Source organism: Chamaea fasciata, unplaced genomic scaffold (genome assembly GCF_029207755.1).
Source record: "Chamaea fasciata isolate MVZ Bird 193981 ecotype frontalis unplaced genomic scaffold, bChaFas1.0.hap1 SCAF_4, whole genome shotgun sequence".
Taxonomy (NCBI): domain Eukaryota; kingdom Metazoa; phylum Chordata; class Aves; order Passeriformes; family Sylviidae; genus Chamaea; species Chamaea fasciata.
In genome coordinates this window covers 997,758-1,024,479 of record NW_027094089.1, presented here as the reverse complement: position 1 = coordinate 1,024,479, position 26,722 = coordinate 997,758, and the positions used below count along the sequence as shown (strand labels likewise).

The window sequence follows — 26,722 nt, the reverse complement described above, 5'->3', positions numbered from 1 at the left end:
AATTAGAAGTGGCCATATCACACGATCTGGGTGTCATTTTTCTGCTCCTGATTTTCCTTTTTAAACTAGAATCGAAGATGATTTCCCAGAGATAATTTAAAGAGGCTCTTGCAGAAATTTAAAAAAAAAAAAAACAAAAAAAAAAAAAAAAAAACAAAACAAAAAAAAAAAAACAACCAAAAAAAAAAAACCACCAACCCAGAGTACTTTACTTGCAGTCGCTGTCTGGATGACCACAGCTTCTCTCTCAGCCTCTGTGCTAAATCAAACATTAATTTTTCTCTCCATTAATTTTTATTAATACAGACCTGGGCTGAGCTGGGGTCACCAGCACGGGTGGTTTGGCCCATGCATTGCCACTGTGCCCAAAGCAGCAGGGTCCCACGTTCCCCAGGAGTTACAGGTGGTTATGGAAGGAGTCACCCTGCCGTGGTAAATGTGTTTGTGTTCGCAAACCACTGCACCTGTGGGTGCTGGAAGAGCCACCGGATGTGTGCTGGCAGGAGGGGGACACAGAAAGGAACCAGCTCCACGGATCTCCTGGGTGCCCTACAGCCCTAAAGTTCCCTTCTGCCCCACTTGGCAGTGAGTCAGGAGAAAAATCTGCTTCGCCTGTGACGCAGCAAGGCACGGGTGAGGTGCTCTGGCAGCCAGGCAAAATATCTCCATTAAGGGACTTGTGCATCATTACCTTTTTTATTATTATTTACAATACTGAACATCGAGGCAGATGGCAAACCATAATCCTCCCTTTCCCATCCTCTGAATGAGATTTTCATCCCAGGAGCAATTTCTCCCCTGCCCGACAGACAAGCAAAGCTGATATTTAGGTCAGGGCTGCCCGAGCTGTGACTCCGGAACCTGCTGACCCCCGTGTCTCAGCCTGGTCTGGCTTCTCTGCCTGCTGCCGGGTACCACCAGCTGCCAAACCCTCAGAGGGGACAGGAGGGGCTGGCAGAGGGTGTCCCTGCTCGCCACAGGGCAGGCAGGAATGTCCCAGAGTTGTGCATCTCTCCCCTGCCCAGTGCCGGTACCCGATGCTGGGGGGAAAAAAACAAAAATCCAGCATCTCCACACAGTCTCCTCTCAAAGAGGATACAGAGCCCAGAAGGTGTCCTCTCAAAATGGGGACCTCTAGCAGCAAAAGACCTTCTTCCTCACCCTAAATCCCCACAAACACCGAAAGGGCTGACAAATCTTCATTTCAGCTCTGAGTGGGGAACACAGACTACAACAGCAGCATGCGCTAGGGATAGGGGAAAAAAATAATAGTGTTTTCCTTCTTAAAAAGCACAGAAAACATCATTTTGAGCTACAGAATGCAAGTGCTAACCTGCTGGGGGTGTTAAATGTAAAGGGAAAGACAGTGAGACTCTGCAGGAGCATCTCTAATTCCTCAACATGAGAACGAGCAAATTGAGTGTTTCCCAGGGCTGATAAAAACTCAAAAAACCAAACAGCAGAGCCAAGGAGGATGGGCATTATCTACATCACCTCTCACGTTCCCTATCATGCTCATGCTAGTGGAGATGGACCCTGGACAAACACACAAATGCACACCCAAACAATGCCTCTTTTAAGGCAGGGCTCCTAAATTTTGGGGAGCATCTCTCCATCCTCAAACACTGCAGGGGTGCCTGAATTTGAGCAAACTATGCACTTCACTGATGCCTTCGAGGCACGAGGATATTCTCTCCCCCTGAAGAGCTGTCCCACTGATGGATGGCTGCAAGTCTCCCACCAGCACTAAATCTGCTCAATTTCTCCTCGCGGAATTTTATTCCCCTGCCCAAATTAACTCCGGTGATGATTTGCATAAAGTGTCACAGCAGCTGAGCAGCGCTTGGACAAGCAGCATCTGCAGCATTTATCCACTGGCTCATTAGAAGCATTTCTAATGAAGGGGCATTTAAAAGGCTTCAGGGCATCATTGCACCAACCTCGTGCCACCACGGGCAGATGGGAAACTGGCACCGAGCACAGGGGGGCTGCAGGCGAGCCCTGACACCAGGACAGAAATACTGGGGGTACCCTTGAAGGCTTTACTTTAATTAACTGTGATTTTCAGGATGATTTCCAAGACTGATCAATAGTCTTCTTACATGTAACTAACAGCCAACTCGTGTATCCCCAACATCTCCCCCGCCACTTCTTCCGTGGCATCTCGGCGTCGCTCGTTACTGCAGGTTTAATTAGGAGTGACAAGTTCAGCGTCAAGGTCTTGAGTGCGCACACAGCCCTGCTCTCACTGCAAAATTCCTCTTCCAGTAAGTCATACAGTTCCAGTAAGATGCTGGAAAAGTAGGTAAAGCTCCAGGTGCTTTGGGACAGTGCAAATAAACAATCTGGTCTTAATTTGGGGCAAAAAAAGGCAGTCCCTCCCAGGCTGGGGAGCGATCGCCTCCTGGGCTGTGACACCATGATTTCCTCCCGGCAGTGCAGCAACTTCTATTTTCACTTTGTTTCTTTTACCCTTTAAAAAGAAATGAAACCCAAAGCAGGGTCAGCAAGCCTCCACCTGGAGGGGGTGTGCAACAGTCACCTGTACCACCCTGACAAACACCTCAGAGCAGCCTGAGACGTTCCGGGAGAGAGCTGGGCCGGGTGAATTGGAGCTGGCAGCACTCAGGGTCTCTCTGCAGCCCTCTCCAGCCCCGGCTGAGCACAGGAACCCTCCGCCCTGACAGGTTCTGAAGCAGCACTGCCAAGGCTGGGAGCTGGGTGCAGCCTGACGAAGCACAGCGTGCAGGGCAGGGCTCTTCCCTCTGCAGGGCTAAGCCTGGAGTCAAAGCATGTGCTCCACAGCAGAATTAACCAAACCCTGCCAAGCCCTTCAAAACATCGTGCTCACCATCACCAGAGCAGCACCAAGAGATGCCAGCACCCAGCGTGCTGCTACCAGTCCCCTCCCCAGCTCCTCATCGAGCAGGGGATCACTGTCCCACAGAAAGAGCTCCTCTCCTGTCAGGCCTGGCTCAGCCCTGCACATGCTCCCCATCTGCTTTGCAAGATGCTCACCACCACTGTCCACCCCCTGCCAGGAAGAGGGACGCTCTGCAAGCCCCCAGAATCTCTGCAGAGTCCCTGGGAAGTACAAAAATCTGGTGACAAAGCCAACACAGGTAACTCGACTTCATTTGCAGATCTCCCTGGAAGAGTTGTGGGCATCAGCATCCTGGAGCGGGGAGCTCGGCACCCCTGCCCCAACCACCTTGCCTGGCTCCAGCATCCATGGGTGCTCATGGCCACACCAGCGAGCCAAACCAGCTCCTCCTGGACTCCTCACCTCTCCTTGCGAGCGATTGATTTAAAAATACCCACGTTGCACAGGATCACGAAAAAATCCTTGACCCCGGATGAGCCTTTCACACACAGCTCAGCCATGCAGACAATTTTTTTTTTTTTTTTAAATTAAAGGGTTATTGGGGTTTTATAGACTCGGGTTTTGCCTCTTTTAACTACAAACTCCATGCAGGGGCCAAGTGTCCCCACGGCATGACTTTCACCAAACAGCCTGTCATACTGCAAAAGTGAAATCCTTCCAGGCTACTTTCTGCAAATCCCTCTTGATTGGCATTAATTACCCTTCTCTCCTGTAATTCTCAATTAATCAAAACCTTTAGCAGTGCTGTGATGTAACCTTGCCTTCATTGTCCTCTTTTCTACCCGAAATTCATGTGAGTTCACCACTCCTTGCCGAGCATAAGCTGGATCCAAAACATGCTCAGTATCCACCACTTACAGCTGATCGGTGATGAATAGTTAAAAAACAGCCTTTGGGTTTAATTAAATAGTCAAAAATGTCCTTTCACGCTGGGTTTTCAGAGTCCTCTATCTGTAACACATATGCTTTAGGGAAATTCACAAGCACGTTCACTTCCCACGGCAGTGACCACCCCATGTTACATGATTTTGGATGAAAATGGTCCTGGGAGGAGCCTGGCCAGCTCTGTGGTGCAGGGATGCAGCCAGGGGACAGCAGGGCTTTCAACTGGAAATGTTTAAAGCAGTGGCTGCTCCTTGGCTGTAACTGCAGTGACACTGGTGGCATTCAGGGTGTCACCAGCACATCCCAAAATCCAGGGTACCACAGCACGTTCCCCACCCCACCGGGCACCACTGCAGCCAAACAGCACCAAAATCCACCTTTAATTGCAGTGCAACCCTTCCACCAGGCTGCACTGTTAACTTTATTCAGAAGATGTAATTGGATTAATCAACCTGCACAGTAACCCCTCACATCTCCAGAACTCGTGTATTAACACCCCTCTTGGAACATCACTCAGGCATAGTTAATTCAAAAGGGGTTGACTTAAAGTTACAGGACATTTTTCAGCATTCTCCAGGGAGAGGGTTATGCTGGAAAGACCTCCCAGGGCCACCTCTGCATCATTTTCACTGCCGAGCCACTGAAGGAAAACAAATTGATCACCAGGGATTTAAATGAGCAACACATTACCAGAGGTAATTAAAAAATTCCAGCAATAAGGTCTGTTAGCAGGGAGACATTAGACACCTGGAGAACAGCACCAGTGATCAAGACACAAAGCTGGAATAAACATGTTCAATTAAAGTAACTGAAGCAGTGAACGCACACTCGAGACACTCCCAGCTGCTGAGGAACGGGGGGGCAGAGAAAAGCTCTCCTGGAGGGAACCACCGATCCTGCATTTTCATACAACGACAGAATGGTTTGGGTGGGAAGGGACCCAGTGCCACCCCTGCCATGGGCAGGGACACCTTCCCCTATCCCAGGCTGCTCCAAGCCCCATCCAGCCTGGCACTGGACATGTCCAGGGATCCAGGGGCAGCCACAGCTGCTCAGGGCACCCTGTGCCAGGTCCTCCCCACCCTCACAGGGAAGAACTTCTTCCTAAATTTCTTTCATCTCCTTCCAGCAATGTCCAGGTATTTGGGGATGTGATTTGTACTGGCTCTGCTGCTCCCAAGACGTCTTTACACCAGATCTCGGATGAGCACCTGTACCATGAGTTACTCCATGTTAACGTACAGACTCTGTCTCCTCTCTCCAGCGAAATAAATCAGCAGGATTTTGCAATTGCTGAGCATAACACTGGTTCAAAACACTCGTCCAAGGAAACTCAAACAAAAGGAGGTTTTCTTTTTAATATATAAAATGCAAGTCACAACATGGCCCGACAGTCAGCTGTGTTTTCCTTCTCATTCCCTCACAGTTTCAGCTGTCCAGCTGAAATACTGAGATTTTGGCTCTCCAGATCTTCCCACACTAATATCCTGCAGCCTCTTCTTTACACCACACAGCAACTCCATGGAAAAGCATCCCCTAAATCCCATATCCAATCTCCTCCAAAAAAGGTAGGGGAGACAAAAGCCTAAACAAGGAAGGATGCAGGAAAGAACATCTCCATCAAACCCTGCATTTTGAATCCCAGAAGGTGATCTGGGAGGTGGTGCTTCAGCAAAGCAGCATTTGCGTTCTGGAGGAAGGGCCCAGGGGAGGGGAGCAACGTGCAGAAGACTGCCCAACTGGGAAAATGGTTGCAAGAAGGGCACCTGAACGCACTCAAAAAAACCTAAAACAAAACAACGAAGAACAACAACAACAACCAAAAACAAAGGGGAACAAAGAAACCAACCAAACAAAATCCAACAAACCAACAAAATAAAACAAAAATCACCACCACTGAATGCATCTTTTCTAGCCCTCACCTTCTGGTTTGAATTTTGATTTTTTTTTTTCCCCCTGATCCGGCAACGTCCCCAGAAGAGTTAGGCAAATCCAAGGTTCTCTCTTCCCTTTGGAAGGGTGGTTACCTCAGCTGCGCACAAGCACACACCTCCAGGAAGATCAAACACAGCTCTCATGAAACACTGAAGTGTCCGCAGAACAAAGCATCCAAATAGAACAAGAAAATAAAAAAAAAATAGATTAAAAAACCCAAAAGAAGCTATCTCAGCTATGGGGCGCTGCTCCTGCCTTACCTATTCCCACAACACAACAAAGCCACTCTTGGGTGGGCACACAGGACACCCCTACCCCAACAGGAGATTTACTGACTCACGTGAACATCCCTCCCTGTGCTACAGGAGCATTTCTGTATTCCCCCAGCAGTCACAGGCTCCCTCTGGGCACAGGCAGGGCTGCAGAGTTCTTCCCACCATCACAGGGACACCCCAGCTGTAAGATTTCTGTCCCCACTACACATTCCCTGGCTCAGGCCCAAAGAGGTTTTCCCAACACCAGGAAATGCAGTTCCCACCCAAGGGATGCCTCTCCCCTGGGGAAGGACACGGAGTTACAGTCACACAACTGATGCCACTTGCCTTGAACCCATCGGGTCCCATCAGCTCAGCTTAAGGACTTAGCCTGTTTCAAGGCTTAGTTACACCCGCTCTTACCACCCAAGGTGGGAAAAACAATTGCTATTATTAACTAGAAAAGCAACCAAACAAATAAAAATACATCTTGAAGTTATAGCAGTTTCAGAGTGCATGAAGACAACGTATGAGGTCACTCAAACTTGAGTTACTCAAAGAGTAACTCAAATCCATCTCTACCAAACGCTACTCTGCCACTTTCCCCACTCCTCTAAGGGATGACCTCATGCTTTGCTAGGTAGAAGAATAAAATGAAGAAGAAAAAACTAAATCGAATAAATACTACATTAATCAAGTTCATTTCACTGTAAAAGCGAAGCTTTAGCCAGCCATGCTGAGAGCTCCCAGTTCAGAATGTACAAGACCAAAGGTTTCTGCCCTTTCTGACAAAACACTCAGTCCCAACAGCTGAGTGCCTTCAAACTGCAAGGGTCAGTGGTTGGATAGGGACAGCTGAACTCACGTGGCTTCAGTCCCTGCCAGGGGCCAACGTGCACTCCTGGTAACCCACACCACCACCCACAGCATCGCCCACAGCTGGGCCCCAAACCACAGAACCCCAGAAACATCTGGGTTAGAAAAGCCCCCAGACCATGGAGTCCAACCATTTCCCCATCACTGCCAAGGCTACCACTGACCCCTGTTAAATTGTTAAACCCCTGCAGGGATGACGACTCCACCACTGTACTGGGCAGCTCTGCCAGGGTTGGACAGCCCCTTCCACAAAGGAATTTTCCCAATATCCAAATGCATCAGAAAAGGCGTCGGTGGCCACGCACACTCATGGATGCACCAGGGATTTGGGACCCTGTCCAAAGGGGATGTGACCCACAAAAAACAGAGAGACGTGCAGTAACTCATGTCCCCTCATAGCTGCTCTACCTTCCATCCCACACGGGGGTGAAACTGGAGGCTGCTGCAAACTTACCAAGGAGTACTCTTAGGTGCTTTATTAAGGAAAATAAAAACCAAAATCCCTGTTTGCATCGTGGCATGGCGGCGTCATCATGCAGAGATTCCATCCAAACTTAATACCACCCTCTTCACCCAAGACACCAAACCAGCCTTTGCCAGGGTTTGTTTCCCTCCTCCCTGTGGCACCTCTCACCTCGCTGCTCCCTGATAAGGCAGCAAGGCCAGCTTTCCTCCTCCCTGCCAGGGGCAGGTAGCCCTTATCAGGGCATTATTAAAGCTACTGTCAGAGCACAGCCTCCCAATTCCCAGCTACGGTGGAGATAAGACCCACTTCGTATGAACAAAAATACTCTGGTAAGAGCAGGGACTCAATCCTGAGAGGAGCAGGCTCTATCGGAGCATCAGCGAGACGCACTCAGCTGCAGAAAGGCAAATATTTGCTTCCCCCTCCTCTCCCCTTCCTCCCTGTGTTGTATTTACAAATCGGGGTCACTTCCAACAACAGGATGTCCCCTGCATCAGGAGGAAAGCCACATGCCAAGCAACCCTGCAGAGCTCCAGCTCTGCCCAGAGCTCACCTCCCACCAGATTCTCCTGGAGGCTTCCAGTAATTGATTTCAGTCACTGGAGAGGGACTTGGGACAAGGCCTGGAGGGACAGGACACAGGGAATGGCTTCCCTCTGCCAGAGGACACAGGGTCAGGTGAGATCTGGGGAAGGAATTGGTGGCTGTGAGGGTGGGGAGGCCCTGGCACAGGGTGCCCAGAGCAGCTGTGGCTGCCCCTGCATCCCTGGAATTGTCCCAGGGCAGGCTGGATGGGGCTTGGAGCACCCTGGGATAGTAGAAGGTGTCCCATGGCAGGCAGTGGCACCGGATGACCTCTAAGGTCCTTCCCACCCAAACCCTTCTGTGATTCTGGGATTTCCCCACAGAAGGTGTGAAGAAGCACAGAAGTATTTCTGTGCTCCTTCAGTTGCTGGCATTTCCAGCTGTAGGATTGTGGATCTGAGCTCCAGACTGATGCATTTCAGAGGAACCACCTCGCCCAGGACACGACACGTCCCAGGTCATTGCAGGGTCTGACAAGACAGCAGTGATGGTCCCAGCAGTGCAGGACCTGGGCACAGCACATCCACAAAGCCAGCTCCTGACTGCCAGCACTGATGTCCCAGGGAGGAATCCCAAGGGACTGGTTCTCACAAAAGCTCTTTTCACAGGAAAGCAGTTTAACCTGCTCAAAAGGCGTTTTAGCCTGTTCAGAGAGGAGGCTTCCCCTCCGTCCATCCACCAGCAAAGCACTGACAAAGGCCTGGGCTTTGTTTCAAAGGAGGCCAGCAAACCTCAGCATCCCCACAGCCTGTTTCCAGCCAGGAACTGCTGTCTGGGAAAGCTCATGAGTTGGGATTTCCCCGCTCCTCCAACACTTCTGAGCTCCTTTCAGGGTTTGCATGTGCTGGAGAAAGCCCACATCTCATTTTGCACTGACACAGGGAAAAATAAGCCACAAATCTCTCCTCAGAGACAGAAAAGGATAGAGGCTGCTCCAGCAGTGAGACAGACTGCCACAGTTAATATCATTATCACTCCTAACCTGTGCTTTATTGCTGCAGTAAATTTATCCCCAGTGTCTTACATTCAGTCACCAGGGATAAAACGCAAGAGGCATCCCCAGAAACTGCTTAAATCCCCCAGAGTTGGGGGGGATTTTGTGAGCACTGGGATGGATGTGGAAGGCGTGTTTAACACAAGCAGAGAGCTCAGCAGCTGCTAACCCCACCCAGGGCAGCTCGGGGGGGGGGCTCACGGCATCCTCACAGGCCTGAAGGGTTCATGCCTGGTGGGAGGGACAGCCAGGGACACAGCTGCAGGACCTCACCCCAGCACCAGCAGTCTGCTTGTTGAAAGGACACGTCACCCCTGAGGAGACCCACCAGGATCTCAGGTGTCACTCCAACCCCACAGATATTCGTGGCTGGTTTAGCAGCCAAAGGGCACCGCTGTATTTTCACACCCACACCCAGTGCTGCCCGGGGTTTGTGGCACGGAGGACGCATCACCCACCCCCTCACTGCTGGTTGATGGCCAGAGCACAGAACCCACACAGGCTGCGCTGGCAGCTTCAGTTTTCCCTGAGCTCGGCCCGCAAATAAAGGGTGGGAAAAGCAGCGTCTCCGTTTTTAACTGGCCTGCTTCCATCCAGCAACTTAAACATCCTTAATGCATCTCGGCCATCGAACACAAGCCCTGTGCATGGGCACTGCAACTCCCAAGAGACTCCTCCAAGCATCAGTCATGGACAAGTGTGTTAACAGAGCGGCCAACTTTCAAATCAGACATCAATTATGTACAAAGCCTGTGAGAGACAAGGGTCAGTGCTGTTTATGAGGTTAAAGCAGGTAAGGCAGATGCAGCCAGGGCCTCTTCCATCTGCTGGGGTGTTTCAAAAGCTCTTCAGCTTTCAAAATATGAGCCCTGCTTCAGATCTGCACCCATCTGCTCTGCCCTGACTTGAAAAATTACATTTGTTTTGTGTGAGCAGGAGCAGTGAAGCCAAGCCCTTCCGAATGGGCCTTTTCCCTTTCCAGACAAATTAACTATGTTGAAGTTTAGCCTCACGCCAGGACAGGTTTGTCCAGATCCCAGGTACGTTTCTGCTGTTCCCAGCTTTCCAGCTGCTTCCCAGGCAGGTGAGGGTGAGCAGGGAGGCACCAGGGAGGCCCAGCCCGAGCCTGCCCATCACTCCGGAGCCATGCAAACATCACACGAGCTCTGGGCATCCAACACCCACTGCTAATGCTGCAGAAATTCCTCTTGAGTCTCTCGTGGGACACAGGGAGCTCAGAGCTCCCAGTGCCCAACTCAGACACCCAGGGGTGCGTGCAGAGGAAATTAATTTATCTAGACAAGCGTCAGGGCTACGTCTCTTCCAGCGATCTCTGTAACCGCACGTAAAAGCGGCATTTATCAACAGGGATGCATCCAAAAAATGTCAGTCTGCTGGCTCTGAAGCTTGAAGGCAGAAGAAATGAGATTTTAACCCGAGGAAGGTGCTAACTTTCTCGGTGAAGACACTTGAAGTTTATTTCTAAGCTTCAAGTTATATTACAATGCGGCTCTTCAAAGAACAGGGTTTGGGGAACAGCTCAGAAAACAAGAGTGGGTTTTATACTGTGGAAGGAGAGCGGTGGAATCCTGGCTGCAGGCAAAGCAGAGCATTAAAAAACACCTACACCTGAACGATCGCACAAAAGGCTGTTTGCAAAAATAACAACAAAGGCTGACGACTTGGACCCCCCCTCCAGAAACCAGCAGCAGCTCCACCTCGTCTCTAGAGTGGACTTTTCGCCCCAAAAGCACAGCACAGCTCATCTCCTAATTTTCAGGTGGGCTCTGGCACGGCTCCATCACGTTGGACACTCACACCAGGATCTTCCAACACCGTGCGCCTGCTTCTCAGCAGCACCTTGCAAATTGCTACAACGTGAGTTGAGCTGCAAAACGAAATTGAGGCAGAAGCGTTGTTGCCATACTCCAGAAGGATTACAGAACTATTTTTAATAAGGGGTTTAATAAGCTTTAAGCGGAGTAAGTTGCTTTTTCTCAGCTCACATGGCTGCGAAGATAAAACCCTGCACAAAGCAACAGCCACAAGCTGCTTGACAGAACTTGCAGCGCTAAAAATTATGGAGTTACCTCTTCAAAGAATGTTCTCTTTTGTTGCCTTTGAAGAAAAAGTTTATATACTACAAACTGAGGTTTGGCTATCTCGCAGTTTTCCGACATCACAGAGCTGCACCTCTGCGGTTTCTGTTTGGTTTTGGCCAGACACTCGTAGGATCAGGAATGAGCAACACTGAAGGTTTGGAGCAGGATAAAAACCCTTAAATCTGGCTTTGTGGACTAATGTTCTTTATGTAATCAGGACATCCCATCCTGAGTTGGGACAGCCAAAATCAATTCCCACACCATATTCCACATCCCCAGCCACCGCTGGTCACCCACAGCTGGACCAGAGCCACACCATGCTGGACCACAGCTCCCAACACCCTCAGCCACATCCCAACATCCATCAGCCACATCCCAAAGGTGACAGGGATGGTCAACTCCAGAAAACACACATCTGTTGAAAACCAGATAGTACCAGTATTATCTTTTACTCAGAAAAAAAAAAAAGAAAAAGAAAACAGAAAAAGAAAACAAGCCCATCCTGAACCTAGGAAAGGGTCAGCACGGTAAAATTTAAAATTATAAATAACTACTAATTTTTTCTACTCTGTGAGTGTTTCTCCCTCCCCCACCACTTAGCACAACCTCTATTGTCTGAAAAGCGTTTAACTGGAAGTGGGTCATGTCTCCTGGCATTACTAAATCTTCCCAAATTTCCCCCGATTAGTCAAATGCAATATCCTCTCTGACATCTGAATGATTGAGGTAGTGTGTAATGCCATTTTTCCCCTGAATGAGCCACATCAAAGAGGGTTATAAGCCTAGAGATGGCACGCCAGATAAAAGAGTCGCCAACAGATTGTGCCCAAAATATTACCGAGGAAAATTAAATCGTTTTGTTGGAAGGTTTCTCCTTTGGAAACATTCAGCCGTTAGTACTGGAAGTGGAGAGACAAAAAACTGCCTTCAGAGTTGCTAGCTGTGAGCTGAGTGGTCCCATAGTTAAAACACTTGTGCACACAGATGATTTTCTGTCAGCCACAACGTCCAGCCTGCCCCTCACACAGGGACACCAAAAACCATCCTGCTGGGAGCTAATGACAGCCTAAATTTGGGTAATACCTCTCAAATGACTGAAAATTACAGCACAATCCTTTCAGACAGCAATACAAGGAAAAAAAAAAAAGAACAAAAAAAGCAGTAAACCTGCTACTCCAGAAAAAGAAAATACCATTTAGTAACTGGGATGTAACAGCAAGCAATCGCTCGGGCATGAGTTATATCCAATGGGTTCAAAAATACCACCCTTTGAAGCAGAAGGATGCCTGGACCCTGGAAGGATCCTGGAACAAGAGCTGCTCCAGTGTTGATTGGGGGCTGAACTCTCTCCTCACAGGAAAAAGAGCTGGAGCTCTTAAATACGTGTCAGGTTGGTGATTAGGTGAGATCCGGGCAAAGTTTAGTCAGTAACAGCAGGGTTTGCATTCTGCTGATTTACCTCACGTGACCTCCCGGTGCTGAAACTTTGCACCAGAGCAAAGGCTGGCAGGAGACAGCACCTTCTGCAGTCAAAAAACAAAGTAACAAAATTAAAATAATATTTTTTAAAAAGAGTGAGAGGGAGAGAGACCTTTTGGCATTGACAAACAGACTATTGTGTTTCTGAAAACTGGTTCTTCAGCGAAAGATAAAAAGCGTGTGGTGCAGAAATCCATGTTAAAAAAAAAAAAAAAAAAAAAAAAAAAAGAGAGGGGCCCTAGGGAGGTTCCATTTGGGTGAGAACAGTTTCAAATTCCTGGTGGTGGACTTCGGGATGCAAACCTCTGTTTTGGGTAGAGGAAAAGCCCGCTTGCAGCTCATTTCTGGGGACTGCAAGTCGCTCAGCCTGGAGCAGCCCCAGCCATCCCCACCAGAGAGAAAGGGAAATTCGGGGCAGGTTTTGTTACTAAGGATGGGTCAGGCCCACCCTGATGGTCAAGCAGGTTCAGGTTGCTCCAAGCTGGTGAGCTGGTCAAGGCTGGTCACTTCTCGTGCCCACCTGGCACCACGGGGACAGCCCCCAGGCTTGGCAGGGCTCCCCGAAACCCAGGGGTGTGAGCACAGCCATCCCTCACCAGAACAACGGCGGGGAGGGCAAAGTGCAGAGAGATGAAGATTAGCTCTGACAGCCTCGACTCTGAGTTTATTTTGGCATGGCAAGAGCACACGAGGCTTCAAAGCAGCTCTGACGAGCAGGGGCCGGGCAGCAGCCACTGCCCCGAGCTGAATTCCGCAGCCGTCCCTGCCACCGGTTGCACCCAAAGCATCAGCCCTTCAACCCTCAGCACCAGGGTTTTACACAACTGAGACCTGCAAGGCTTAAGACACCTTGATTTTTCTCCTTCCCTCTTGCCTGTTTTCAAACGAGGAGCTTTATTTAACAGCTCTGCCTCCATCCCCTGCGACAGGGCAGACAAAGCACCAGCGCTGCTCTCACCACTCAGCACGGGGAGGAACAGCTTTTCTCCTTGCCGAGGCAGGATCCAAACTAAAACTAAGGCTTTGGAAAGGAGATGAAAAGGAGAAGAGCAGCAGAAGGAAGGGGGAGCAACAGATTTCAAACCTGGTGCTTTTAGGGTTTACAGGAGCAAAGTATGAGCTGCTTATCTCCGGCCAGGGCCATGAAGCATGAGCTGCACGAGGGCCAAGGGCAGGTCCATCACCCTGGGACCTCTGCTCCCCAAAAGACTTGGGGAGAAAACCCCAGCCCAGAGGAACAGACACCTGCAGAGACCCCTGAGGGCAGCTCTACACCAGCCCATGGGTGAGATGTTCACACCTCACACAGACCTGCCTTCCCCGGGAGATTTTCCGTGGTGTTACAGGTCTTGCTTCAGCTAGAACGTGCCTTGCTGGTACCGTTACCTGAAAGATGATAGTGCAGGTGCTCACAGTGTAACCCAGCAGAGAATTGATTTCTTCCAAGGCCAGGTGAGACAGGAAAGCGAAGGGACAGCACAAGGACATGAGACACCAAGAAAGATCTGGATAAGCGGCTCTTTATCTTCCATTTCTTTCACTATTTTATTTCTTACCACTGAACGTGGCGGTGAAAGAGGCATCAGCTAAGCAACAAACAGGCACCCCACAGCTGTGGGAAGGGCTGGCAAGAGCCACACCAGTATTCCCACACCCACTTCCCACCCAGGACTGTGTGGCTCTGGAGCAGAACCTTCTCCTCCAACCCGTCTCCAAAACAGGACACGTGTTCCTACCAGGAGAAGCGGGACCAACAGCAGTCCAGTGCTGCCATGTGAAAGCCACCTCCAGCTCTCCATGCCCACCCCACCAGGAGACTGAGTGTCCCTGAAGGAGCCCCACGCCATGCCCAGGGCACTCTCTGGGCAAAGAACAGCAATACCCACAGCGCCCAGCCTCCCAGAGCTCACAGTAATTAGGCAGCATAAATCCACAAGGAGTTACTCAGCTTAATTAGATTGAAAATTAAAACTTCTACCATCTCAGCATCTTGGCATCCACTGTCTACCTTGAGATATGCTTGTATCAACCGTGCCTGCCTGGGGTGTAGCACCAAGGACCAGCTCCTCAGCAGGGATCAGATTTTGTTATCTCTCTTTTGTTTTCAACACTCATTTGCTAACACACCTGCCAGGAGCCCCAGGTGCTTGGTCACGCCCAGCCTGCCCTGGCAGCTGGAGGTTTGCCTGTGCCACCTGAAACCATCCCTGTGGGGCTTCCAGAAGAAACCGGACATTCCCACGATTTTAAAAACGCCACCCTTGAATACATCCAGGGTCTCTTTTCCATTTGAAGAGCAGCGACTCGCTGGGCCACATCCCTGAGGTGGAACATGCTATTGTGATAAGTAGTGGCCGTGATTCACCCCCAAGACATCCCGCTGCCAGCAGCCCTGTAAGTGGTGGTTAGCACATCCTAGCAGCACCTCACATGCCAGTGACACTTCCAGCAGGGAGCCTGGGCCGTGACTCACGGGAAGGGAGAAGGTTGGCATTAGCTGGGTGTCAGAGCTCCACCGAGGCGTGGGGCCACCAAGGGAAACCCAACCTGCCTGTGGTCCTTCAGGGTGGGAACTGGCTCTGGTCTGAAAGGGTTGGTCAACCCCAGATGCGGAAAGGAGGATCTCAAGGAACAACAGCTGAGCTGGAAGCACGTGGTGATCGGAGATTTGGGGATGAGAGCCAAGAGGAACATCCAAAAGTCAGGATGGACATAGGTTTCACAGAGGCGTAGGTTGCCCAGAGCAGCTGTGGCAGCCCCTGGATCCCAGGCAGTGTTCAAGGTCAGGCTGGCAGGGTTTGGAGCACCCTGGGATAGTGGAAGGCTTCCCTGCCCATGGCAGGGGCTGGAACTGGGTGACCCCTGAAGTCCCTTCCAACCCGAACTTTTCTGGGATTCCATGACACAGCGCACGTCTCCACTGTGGATCCACAGAAGCACCAAACACCTGGAGCACCCAGAGAAGGCAAAGCCACCCCGGTGGTGCCACCACACCGTGTGTGGGAGCATGAAGAGTGGGAGGTGAGGGCTGCACATTAGGGAGGACGTGAACAGGGTATCCTACAACCTGCCCTGCACATCCAGAGCCGGGGAGGGCAGCCAGAGGGGTTACACTGCCACAGCAGGGCCTGAAGCACCACTGGCTTCCAAGGGACAAATGCAGGGGACTGAAAGCCAGTGCCACAGAAAACTGCCCGGGGAGGAGAAAACTAATAATGAAATCCAAAAAAAAGAGAAATCAGATGGGGTTTGGTTAAAAATGGCAAAGGACGGCGGCACAGCAGGTCAGGAGCACACGCTGCTGGGGGAGCTGCACCACCATCCTGCACCCTGCACCCTGCCACGGGCTGGGAGTCGTCACCTGCAATCAAGGGCTTGCACTGCTCACAATGAGGGTTCATGGACCTGTGCTGCTTACAGTTCTTGTAGTCCCATGGTCCATCCTTGGACACGTTTAACTCATTCCCGTGATTCCCAGGTTTAGGTCAGCCGGAGAAAACTTCAGACACGGACGAACCAAGGACAAAAGGAGAGCACAGCTGGAGAGAGAGTCACATTTCCAGGCTGCAGGCTCTTCCCTGTAGGGACGCTCTCCTCCAAACCCTCTGGATACCACAGGAAAGGCAAAGAGCAGAAATACAAAACCCTCAAAAGCTTCATTAGTACAACTGATGAGTTTACCATGACCCAGACCACACATCAGAGAGTGTTCACGTGAGGAAAGCCACGTGAAGACCATCACCCACCAAGCCTGGTCCTTCCCAGCCCTGCCACCATCTCTGGACAGGTCCCTGCTCATGCTTGAAGGTTCAGGCTGAGCCAAAACCCAACCAAAACCCAACCCCACAAGACATGTCTTAGGGCAGGCCAAAAGGCGTACGAGGGCAACTGCTTTACAACCAGCTCGAGACACAGAAAGCTTGCAGGGAAACTTTTTTCAGATCTGCTAAGTAGCAAATTCTTCCCTTAAGTGTTCTGCAAACATTTCAGGTGTCTGCCACAGCTTGAGGTTTCGCTGCAAAAACAGCAGTCATTTCCCTGACCTGGACTGCAGTTCGCTCAGATGTTCCTTTAACCACCACCAAACGCCTCCGTGCGCAGGAGGGGTCAAAGATCAGGCAACAGCACCACACAAAAACACCCAACTCAGAGTTTCACCTGCATTACCTGACATTTATTACACCCCTGGCTAACTCGGAAGGTCCAAAGTCCACCTTCATGCTCATGTGGGGCTACTCTTGTGGATTCCCTGAAGGACAGCAACCTCAGTAAGGGTACATTAACTCCTGTTTTGGACAGGGCTTCAAATTAATTGGCGTGTAAATTATAAGTCGAACACATCTAGAACGGCGCTGTTTTACAGCAAACCGAGAAGTTTAAAAACATACGTATAAAAATACAGTCACAAACACACACAGCTTTCCTTCTTGGTCACCAGAAGAGATGCATGAGCTCACATTCAGAGCCATTATTTTCTATGCCTGGTAATTGGCAGCCAGAAAGAACAACAAAGCAAAAATCCTCCCCTGTAAATACATTCCTCAACAGCAGCCAGGCTGCCTGTAACAAATGACCTCGGATAAACTCCTTCCTCAGGGCAGGAAAGGGCAGGAAAGACTCATCCCACCCAACCCCGTAAGAACCAGCACAGCACCGTCTCAGACCCACTGCTGTTCCCATCCTTCGCCCTGGGGTTAACCCAGAAAACCACTGCAACCGGGGCTTGCCTGCACCGGGATTTCCACACCACAGTTTCCACACCCTAGGAGCAGAATCAGGGCAGGAATTCTCAAAAACAGTTTTTTGAAAGAGCAAGCTGATTAATCCCAGCCGGCAAGAGGGCACACAGCTGGGATCCAGCTAATTAACCCTGCTGGAACCATTCCTGGGGCTGCGCCCCAGCACCTGCACTGGGCTCCGTGCTCCTTGGCTCAGTGGCTCTCATCTGACCCAAGCACAGGGGCTATTAAATGCACAACTGAGATGAAAAATTGCACAAACAGAGGAGAAAACGGGGTTACTTTTGCAGCACAAAGCCCCTGGGGCAGCGTGCCCTGTGGTGGGACGTGCACCCAACACGGTGCCAGGAGAGCATGGGGTGAACTCCGGCCATCCCCTGCCCATGGAGGGAGGGAAATACCTCCCACGCCACAACCTCTCACCTCCCTTGGATCCACTCAAGGCCCAGACCCAGTGGACTGGAGGATATTTGAGCCCCAGGCTTGGCTCTGCCTTTCTCTCCCCGGTGGCACCGCGGGGACGCCGAGGGGGCCCCGAGCGGCTGCGGCTCTGGCCGTGCCCTTGGCACGGTCCCCAGCTGCAGAGAGCTGGCTGGAGCAATCAGAGTTTACATTTCAATGATTTTCTCTCTGCCGCTGCAGCTCATAATGAGGCAGGATCAGGAGGAGCCCGGGGATGCCGACGGACCCGGCTCCTCCAGAGGGACGGCCCCATCCTTAAATAAAAACCCCAGCGTGGCCTCCGAGCTGTCCCTGCCCTTTGTGGCATGACCCAGACATGTTCTCATAATCTAAAATAAAGAAGGAAAAAAGACAAAAAACCTTCAGCTAAAACCTGCTTTTCCTAATAGGAGCTGCAATGGCAGCAGCAGGAGTTCAGGAGCTCTGCAGCATGCCGTGGATGTCCTGGGGCTGGACCCCAAACACTCCCTGTCCCCAACATTTATTCCCAGAAGTTTGTTCTACACAACCCACAGAAAATCTTCTCTCTCCTTCCCAGCTGCTCCTCAGCCCCAAACCACCTCACAGGCACACGCTAAGGATGAATCCTCCCCGAGGCTTGCAGGATAAATAATTTTCAGAAGGTTTTATGCCAGAAGGTTTAAGCCAATTCATTGACTCAATCAGTGTGTGATCACACTGGCAGCATTTATGCACTTTTGAAAAGTTTCTCCCCAGGGTCAGAAACCAACAGTTCATTCCAGCTATCTCATTTAATACAACTTTAAGCGAAAAACGGAGAGTTTTCTATACCCAACACTAGCCATTAGGAGACGATTTTTTTAATGCATCAAGTTCCATAGTCTGTGAGAAAACACTTGGCAAACAGCAGCCACTTTGCACAATGAGAGGGGAAAAAAAAATAATATGAAAAATAAATACCCTGGTTTCTTATTTACCCAGAGCTTGCAAACATTCTGAAGAGCATATCTTCAGCTGCACAACAGCCCAGGAGCAGAAAGACACAGATTATTGCCTGGCAGAAGCACTATTTTGCATGAGGTTCAGAGGCTATACTTACAAGGACAATTAACATATTTTAAGAAGCACCTTTAAGAGAGCAGAACATCAGAAGCCAAAGCAATTGCAGTTGTTTTTGTCACACGAAGGGCTTTGCCTTACAACGCAACAAAGGTCAGCCATACAAACAACCCTAATTTCTGGTTTAGTGCTGCAAATCAACCCCACTGCTGGTGATGGCACCTTCCATGGGATGTCCTCGTCCATCCCTCCTGCCCAGCGCCCAGCCCAAGGCACCAGAGCATCCCGTTATCCCATGGCAGGGTCATGCTGGCACCTGCACATGCTTTTGGGCTTGTGAGCTGCCTTTGCCTCCTGCTGCAGGCAGAGAGGATTTGACAAACTCCCCTTCCCAGCAGCAACCAGTTTGCCTGGGCAGTGCTGCAGCTGGGCACACCAAGGACACAGCAGCAGCAGGGTGAGCACAAGCAGCCTTAGAAAGATGTTTACTGGGCAATGCACAGGTTAGGCAAAGTTCCTCTAGTTCTCCGTCTGGAACGGGTTTTTGCAGGCTGGAATCCTTGAAACCACTACCTGCCCTATTCCTCTTGCACAGGCTGGTGCCAGCAGCTCCAGGACCAGGTCTGCATCCTCTGCCACAGAACTCCTTTTCTGCTAGGACATGCACTAAACTCCTGTTTGATTCTGCCACAAAATAAAATCCGCAGCCAGAAAATCCCCGAGTCCCCAGGTGAAGCAGTGGGAGTGAGAAGAGAGAATGGTCCCTCCATAACTATTTACCAGAGTCCTACATGCTTAAAGGTTGAGGCATTTTGGGAACTACTCTCACGCTCATAATTAGGCAGAGCTATTAATTATCCTGCTTGATGGGGGCTGTTAAACACCAGTCAGTCCTGATCTTGAAGGGGCACGGCGAGGCATCCCTTGGAGAAGGCCTCCAGCAGAAGCCCACAGCTCCCGGTGTTCCCAGGATGGGTTCCTCTCCTGCCTAAGTGCTCCCCAGGCCAATCTAACACATCGAGTTCATCAGCACAGACGAATTTATACACCAAGAAAACTACACATCCCCCACGAGGTCCCAGAAAACCTTCTGCAAGCACCACACAGAAGTTAAGGGCCCTCCACACAACACGTACCAGCCCCCGTTGCAGTTCAGCAGGAAGGAGACCTGAGAATTCCCACCTGCACGCTCAAAAGCGGCTCCTCAGCAGTTTCTCTCATCCTGGTTCCAGCAGGAGGAGGAATGACTCAGAGGACGGTGCATTGTGGCTGTGCTAACACAACAGCACACGTGGGATCAATAGGCTCTCAGCAAGACAGCTGTATTGACTGCAGATCGTCCACCTCCTCTCCTCTCCCCTGCTCCCCCCCGGACAGCCAGCAGAGAGCCAGGAGGCCTCACCCTGCACCTGGGCAGTCGGCTCCTGCACAGAGGCGATGTGCTGGGGAGCCCAGGACCTTCCCCAGCATCAGGGACCAACACATCCCCTCCACCTCGGGGACCGCCGCAGCCACCAGCACCTCCAGGCTGTCGGGTTTGTTGTGGGTTTTAAGCCTTCTTTGATCTTTTTCTTGTACTCTCAAAGTCACAGGAAACATTTTTTCCTGCTGCTTCAAAGGCCAGAGCTGGCACAGAGGCCCCATGCAGCAGACAGCCCAGCAGGACAGTCCTAAATTTCACCGTGACTCAGCTGCACAGGCGACCCAAGAGGGTTCCAGCCCACGGCCCCACCACCTAAAAAAACAGCTGCATCCCTAGAATGTTCCTGCAAAACTGACAGGCGACAGCAGAAGGGCCAGTGCTGAAACACCTGCTCTCACCGAGAAACTCTGTTGTTATTAAAAATAAACGTAAAGTTAACAACACGCACAGGCTGCCACCAAATCCCCACCACTTCCTCATGAGAAAGTCCCTACACAGCAACAGGATCCCAAGCAACGCCCCGGGAGGCAGCTTACACCTGTTCAACAGATCAACAGGAATGTAAAACCAAGGCAGCATAAAAAAGACCACACAGGTTAACTACCTGCTCATCGAGTTAAAAATCAATTAAGCAGGTTGATTTAATCAGCCTATCAACAGGGATAACACAGCACTGGGAGCCAGCCTCCCTCCTCCCTGGGGATGCTTGCCATCACATCCACACACTCATCCTAAGAGATGCTGTGGTCTGCATCTCACAGCTGTTCAGCCACAGCTTTACTTCTGCTCCCCTCCGGATTTTCCAATGGGAAAAGATTTTCCAAACTTTGCTTTTAAAATGCTCCCGAGAAGGATGGATGTCATCTCGCTCACAGACAGCCCAGCTCAGTCCAGCAGGGCTTCTGCAATCCCCACAGGTTCCGAGGAGGAGCTGCCAGATCCCCCATCCATCCTGCGTCCCTCTGACAGCGACGGCCAGGAAGAAAGAGCCGTGGCAACCCCCGACACCACATTAAAAAAAGCTGTCGGCAAAATGAGTTACAGAAGCAGAAATCTGCAGCAAAGTTAAGCCCGGGGGACAGAAAGTGACTCCTGGTGCCAATCCGGCAGCACCTCCATGAGCTGACCACGGTCACAGGAAGAACCTAAAGCACTAAAATTCTCATTATGACAACAGATGATGCTGACACTCTTACGCAGCGAAACCTCTCCTGGAGCCAAGCACTCCTCCCGGTGAGCCCCTGCCCGGCGTTACTGACGGCTTTGAGAGAGCACATTCCCCGGAACGCGGCTGCCCGCGGCACCCCCGAGCAGCGCCGGGAAGATGCAGAGCACAGCGAGAGGGTTCTCTCCACGCCAGAGAGAGCTCCGAGCCAGGCGGAGCTCGCACCGCCTGCGAGGAGCCCTTTCATCGGGACAAGTCAATCGGCAAAGATCTCTCCGGACAACAAGCCTCTCTCCCTGGGAAGAGGAGCGGAAAGCCCCGAACTGTGTGGGAGACATCCACAGCCTGGGGCTGGCCAAGGGCTGGGAATACCCAAGTATCCCACAGCCACAAAATAACAAAACAAAACAAACAAAAAAATTAAAACCAGAGTGGAAACAGTGATTTTCTAGTCCAGACCTCAGGCTCTGCTTTAAAAAGAGCACCTGAGCCTCCAACTACCACCACGATCACTTTTTAAGAGAAAACCTTCCCTGTGGGAAGCGCCGGGCCCGTCGGGGCGCGGTGCCCAGCCAGGCCACCAGCCGTGTCACCTTCCCTGGCTGCCATGAGGAAGCGGGTGCGTCCCATCGCACCCCTGCCAAGGGATCACATCCAGGAGTTGTGGAACAAAAAGGACTCGGGAAACCCGAAACCTCGGAAGCCCTTCGGTGAGTTACGGCACTTACTCTGCGATTCTGTGATTCTAAGGACTGCACCTTCCTCCCCCTCCACCCCCGTGGTTTAGGAACACCGGAGGGAAGAATTATTCCGGGGGATCTGGGGAGGTTTGGGAGAGTTTTGGCCGCGCAGGTGACGGAGCGCATGGAGGGCGAGGCCACCGCCGCCACCAACGCGACCCACGGGCGAAGTTCACCCTCCAGCGCAGAGAACCCGGGTGGGTGAAACGCCGGGGGACCGGGAGGGGACCGGAAGGGGACCGGGAGGGGACCGGGACCCCGCGGGGGGACGCCGGGGATGCCCCCTCCGCATCCCGCGCACCTGCGGCCGCCGTCCCGGCGGGTGCGGGAAAGTTGCGGGGCCCCTCCAGGACCGGGAAGCAGTCCCCCCCCGAGGACAGGTGGAGCTCGGAGAGGCGCCCGCAGAGCCCCCCGCGCCCCCTCCCCGCTCACCTTGGTGTAGAGCTGCGTGGCGGACATGGCCGGGGCGGGCGGCGCTAGGCGCGGGGCATGGGGGCGGCGGGCGGCCGGACCGACCGCCGCACGGACACACGGACACTCCGACACACCGGCACTCCGACCTTTACACCCTCCGCGGCCGGCCGGGCGCGGGCACGGGAAGCGAAGGGAGCGGCAGCGGCAGGAGGAGGAGGAGGAGGAGGAGAAGAAGGAGGAGGAGGAGGAGGAGGAGGAGGAGGCAGCGCCGCTCCGCCTCCGCCGCGCCCCGCTCAGGTATGGGGAGGCTCGCCTCGTCTCCCTTCGGGTCGGCTTTTATTATTATTTCTTTTTCTAAAAGAAACGTTCATTTTAATGTTTTTTTTTTTTTTTCATCCCGGCCGCTTCCCCCGCGGTCCTCAGCATCCCGCCCAGCTCCGGCGCCCCCCGGGCAGGGTCGCCCGGCAGCGTAGGTTGGTGCTGCGTTTGGGAGGGGTTTTTTTGCCTTTTATCCATCTTCATTTCCCACAGAAGAAGAGTAATGAAGCCCCATGCAGGTGCCCCTTGGTGGTTTTCGGGTCTTCCCCCCCCCCCCCCACCGGCCTTTGGGGGTCACCCCCACTTTGGGGAGGGAGGGACGGCATTACTGGGGCGTCCTTTGCCAGGACACACCTGTGCTCCGGGACAGGAGCATTGCCCTCGTGGACCCACTGGAAATCCACTCAAGAAACGTGCCGGGGATAGATTTTCTCTGTCTTCTGCCTGCAGGTGGGTTTGGGGTCCCACCAGCGCCGCTGCTCCTGGGCGCGGCTTGTGTGTCACTCCTGCACTGATGGCAGGAATTCCAACTTCCACAGCAACAGCCAGAAATTGATCACCGCCTGTCAAATCTGTGGCCATGCTGCTTCCCTCCTTCCCACGGGAGCACCCTGTTCTGCAATTCATGCTTATACGGCACTTTTAGAGCCTGAGAAGGAGAATGAAATGCAAAGTATTCCTAATTAACCACTACTGCTATTCTTTATCATTCAAGGTATTTTGCATATTAACTGAGCAGGCAGAAAGGCAGAAACCACACTCAGCGGATCCTGTTCTGTCACAGTTGTTTACGCCGTCACTGGGATCCCTCCTCCCATGGTTTCAGGCTGTGACACTCACAGGGCACCCACAGCCTTTCCTCAAAGTGATCACTGGTGGCATCTCACACTCTGTTTCTTGTCCCCCGCGGGATAAAACTCCCCCCTTTGTCATATTTTCCCTCTTCCACCCCAGAGCCTGGCAGGGAGCAGTGCTGATTTGGTGGAAGGACAGCCAGCATTGCAGATACCTCTCTTTTCCTGCTCTGATATCTTTCATGAATAAAATAAATAAATTTAAACATAAATATAAATAGATAGATAGATAGATAGATAGATAGATAGATAGATAGATAGATAGATAGATAGATAAAAGCTGCAGGTGGCTCTGGGGGAAGTCTGGGAAGGAGGAAAGAAGAGGGAGAAAAAAAACTGCACCATGTCTAGAAATTACCCTGGGAAAATTTGACAGCGTAATCTCTGCAAAGCCTCCAAGAGAGCTTTGTCAGGCAAACAAAACTTGCTCCTCTCATTTCATTAAATCAACTGCAGAAACAAAACGTGGAGCACTGGTGCAATTAGAAGCGAAGCTTTCAGTGAAGCTGGGGTAGCAGTGATAGCCCCGAGGCAAAGCACAGCCATTCCCATGAAATACCAGCTGGTGTCACATGTGAGTCTCCATTAATCTAAAACTTTAATTAAACTCGGAAACTAAAAACCCCAAAATACATACAGAATCCCTGAAGTACATCCTAACTGCTGAGTTGGTGGAAATGGTCCCCTCCAGGAGATAGAAGCTTCTTTACATTTGGGAATCAAAACTTGTGTTGATCGAATTTAACAAGCACGGGCTCTTCAATAGCAGTTTATGGCACCCCTTCTTGCATTCACATGGCAGGCACCCTGAGGTAAAATTCAACTAAATACCGAGGGGTTTCCCCCTTCAAGCACAGCCAGTGGATTCTTTACTGGCACAGGATGGGCTGGAGTTCATTTTAAGGTCCCAGCCTTGTGCCTGTATTGTAATGACACGTGGAGACCCCAGGAGCGGATGGATGGATGGATGGATGGACGGCTGATGGCACAGGCCAGTGAGGAGCATCAATTCCGACAGCTCTAAATGTCATCAGAACAGAGCTGGCTGTCACCAAGTACAACCCCAGGCCCAGAATTTTTGCAGCAATGTCCCAAAGACCTCAAATCTGGATTTCACTCCTCCTGTGCCACACAGAAGTCACCCCTGTGCCACGTCTGGGCACAGTCCCGGGGTCTGGTAGAGTCACTGTACCCTGGAGCAGCTGCACTGGCTGTTTCTGCAGCAAGGGTTCCTACCTGGATTACAGCAATAATACGTTATACCAGGTGAAAAAGCAATGAATAATTAACATTCCTGCAAATAGAATTGATCCTGTCCAAAGCCCTGCAGCCCAGCCCCAGGGAGCAGGGACCAAGCCAGCACCATGCCACAGGGCATGGGGAACCACTCCAGAGATCATCATCTTGCGTGTGGCCAAAAACATCACCATGGAAAGCCCTGGGGTCAGTGTAAAAGCCCTTGTAAGCAGATGGGTGCATGTAGAAGACTCTTACAGCCTTGGGAGATACTGAGGATTCAAACCCTGGAGTGAGTCTGGGATGATGTGATCAGGGACTGGCATTCCCAGCCCTGCCACGGGCAAGTCACCCACACGCTCCACACCTCTGCTCTTCCTCTGTCACCACGACAAGTTTAATGAAAAAACACAGGGAAGAATATTTTGCAAAGCTCTGGTACGTGTCTAACTGTACTAAAGGCTGTAACTGCCAGGGTTTCTAAGTTCCAGTGGTTCTGTCTCTGCGCGGCTCACAGCCCTGGTGCAGGGCAAGCTCAAGCCTGAGCCAGGCTGCTTCCCTCACCAGTGGTGTCCCTGCGCTCGGGGTTTAATCGTTGGTTTGCCTGCAGGGTTGCTCACTGGGGCAGGAAATGCCACAGGATTTCAGGAGCGGCAGCTAACACTCCGGAGGCTCCCGGCAGCACCTGCAAGCCACAATTCCAGATGCGTTTGGCTCGTTGCTGCCCGGTGACCTGTAAGTCGGAAGTGTAACGTGAGCGCTGGCCCGAGGCAGCCAAAGGCACGACCACGCTTGGAAGCACGTTCCGCTTGGTGCCCTATTTGCCCAGCTTGCTGCGAGGAGATCCAAGGAGCTGGAAGAAGACGGGAATCAGCAGGGTTAAGGAAACCTTTCAGTCTTGACAGAGAAAAATCGTTCTTACTGCATCGCTCCTCTGTTAGGGGCAGCAAGAAGGTGCCTCTCAGGGAAGCATGACCCACCCAGCCTCACCAGTCCTTCTGGACCAACCTGAATCCTATAAAGCATTTGGCAGCAAAGGGTTCAGCCCCAGCAACACGTTCTTCCACCAACAGGTTTCTCTCAGAAGAGTTTAGTTCCCCGTTATCCCATGGGAATTCACTCCTGCTGAAGGCGAACTTCTTCCAGTCTGATCTTTTAATCTTGTGCGCAGACCTCATGTTCATTGCAGAGGAAATTTGCCTCCAGGAGCAGGAGCTCAGACAGTCCATAAATGTTTGATAGCTCTGACCACCTCTTCTGAGTTATTATTTTATTTAAAAAGGAGATTTATTATGGTTCTGGATGACTTGAATTCACAAAGCTCACCAATGTGGTATTTTTTTTTTTATCTCTCATATCGGGTGTACCCAACAAATGTCACAGCCTTTAATAACATGCTTTAATTAATCCTGGAATTCTGAATGTGCTATTATCTTCATTTTTCAAAGAGAGGTCACAATAGTAAAGGAAAATCTACATTGCTTGCACGGGCTACTCCAGGAGTCTGCGGCAGACCAGGAAATTAATCTCTTAATCATTCTGCCAATTTGACTCAGTGGTGAGAGCACAGACCTATGACTACCTCAGCTCTCTGCACTGATGAAACTAATTCCTTTATCTGGGATGGCCTTTCCCACCTGCAAAACAGGAGCAGCTCTGATGTCTCCTGTGTAGCTTTGGAGATGGCTGCTGAAAAGCACCGTGCAAGGGCTTGACATCCTGGCTACCAACCGACCTCTCCCAGCCTGATGCTTCACCTACTTGGAAGCTTCCTTCCTCAGTATCTGTTGGACAACCTGTTTGGATCCAAGGAATCCATTGGTGTCTGCTTTAAACCAAGAGGACACAACCTGGCAGGGTGTTTATTCCTGATTTGTTCCAAGGTGTCTGG

At 51.4% G+C, this 26,722-nt stretch overlaps 1 protein-coding gene across 3 annotated transcripts in view; it reads right to left on the bottom strand.

Annotated features, from left to right (window-relative positions):
- Positions 1–22,582, bottom strand: part of MYO5B (myosin VB) — a 148,011-nt gene extending 125,429 nt beyond the window's left edge. For all 3 annotated transcript variants that reach the window (XM_066180696.1, XM_066180694.1, XM_066180695.1), the window contains exon 1: positions 22,442–22,582. In XM_066180696.1, the coding sequence (XP_066036793.1) occupies positions 22,442–22,468 (27 nt within the window). In that variant the 5' untranslated portion in view covers positions 22,469–22,582. The remainder of the gene's footprint in view (positions 1–22,441) is intronic.
- Between the last annotated feature and the right edge of the window lie 4,140 nt (positions 22,583–26,722).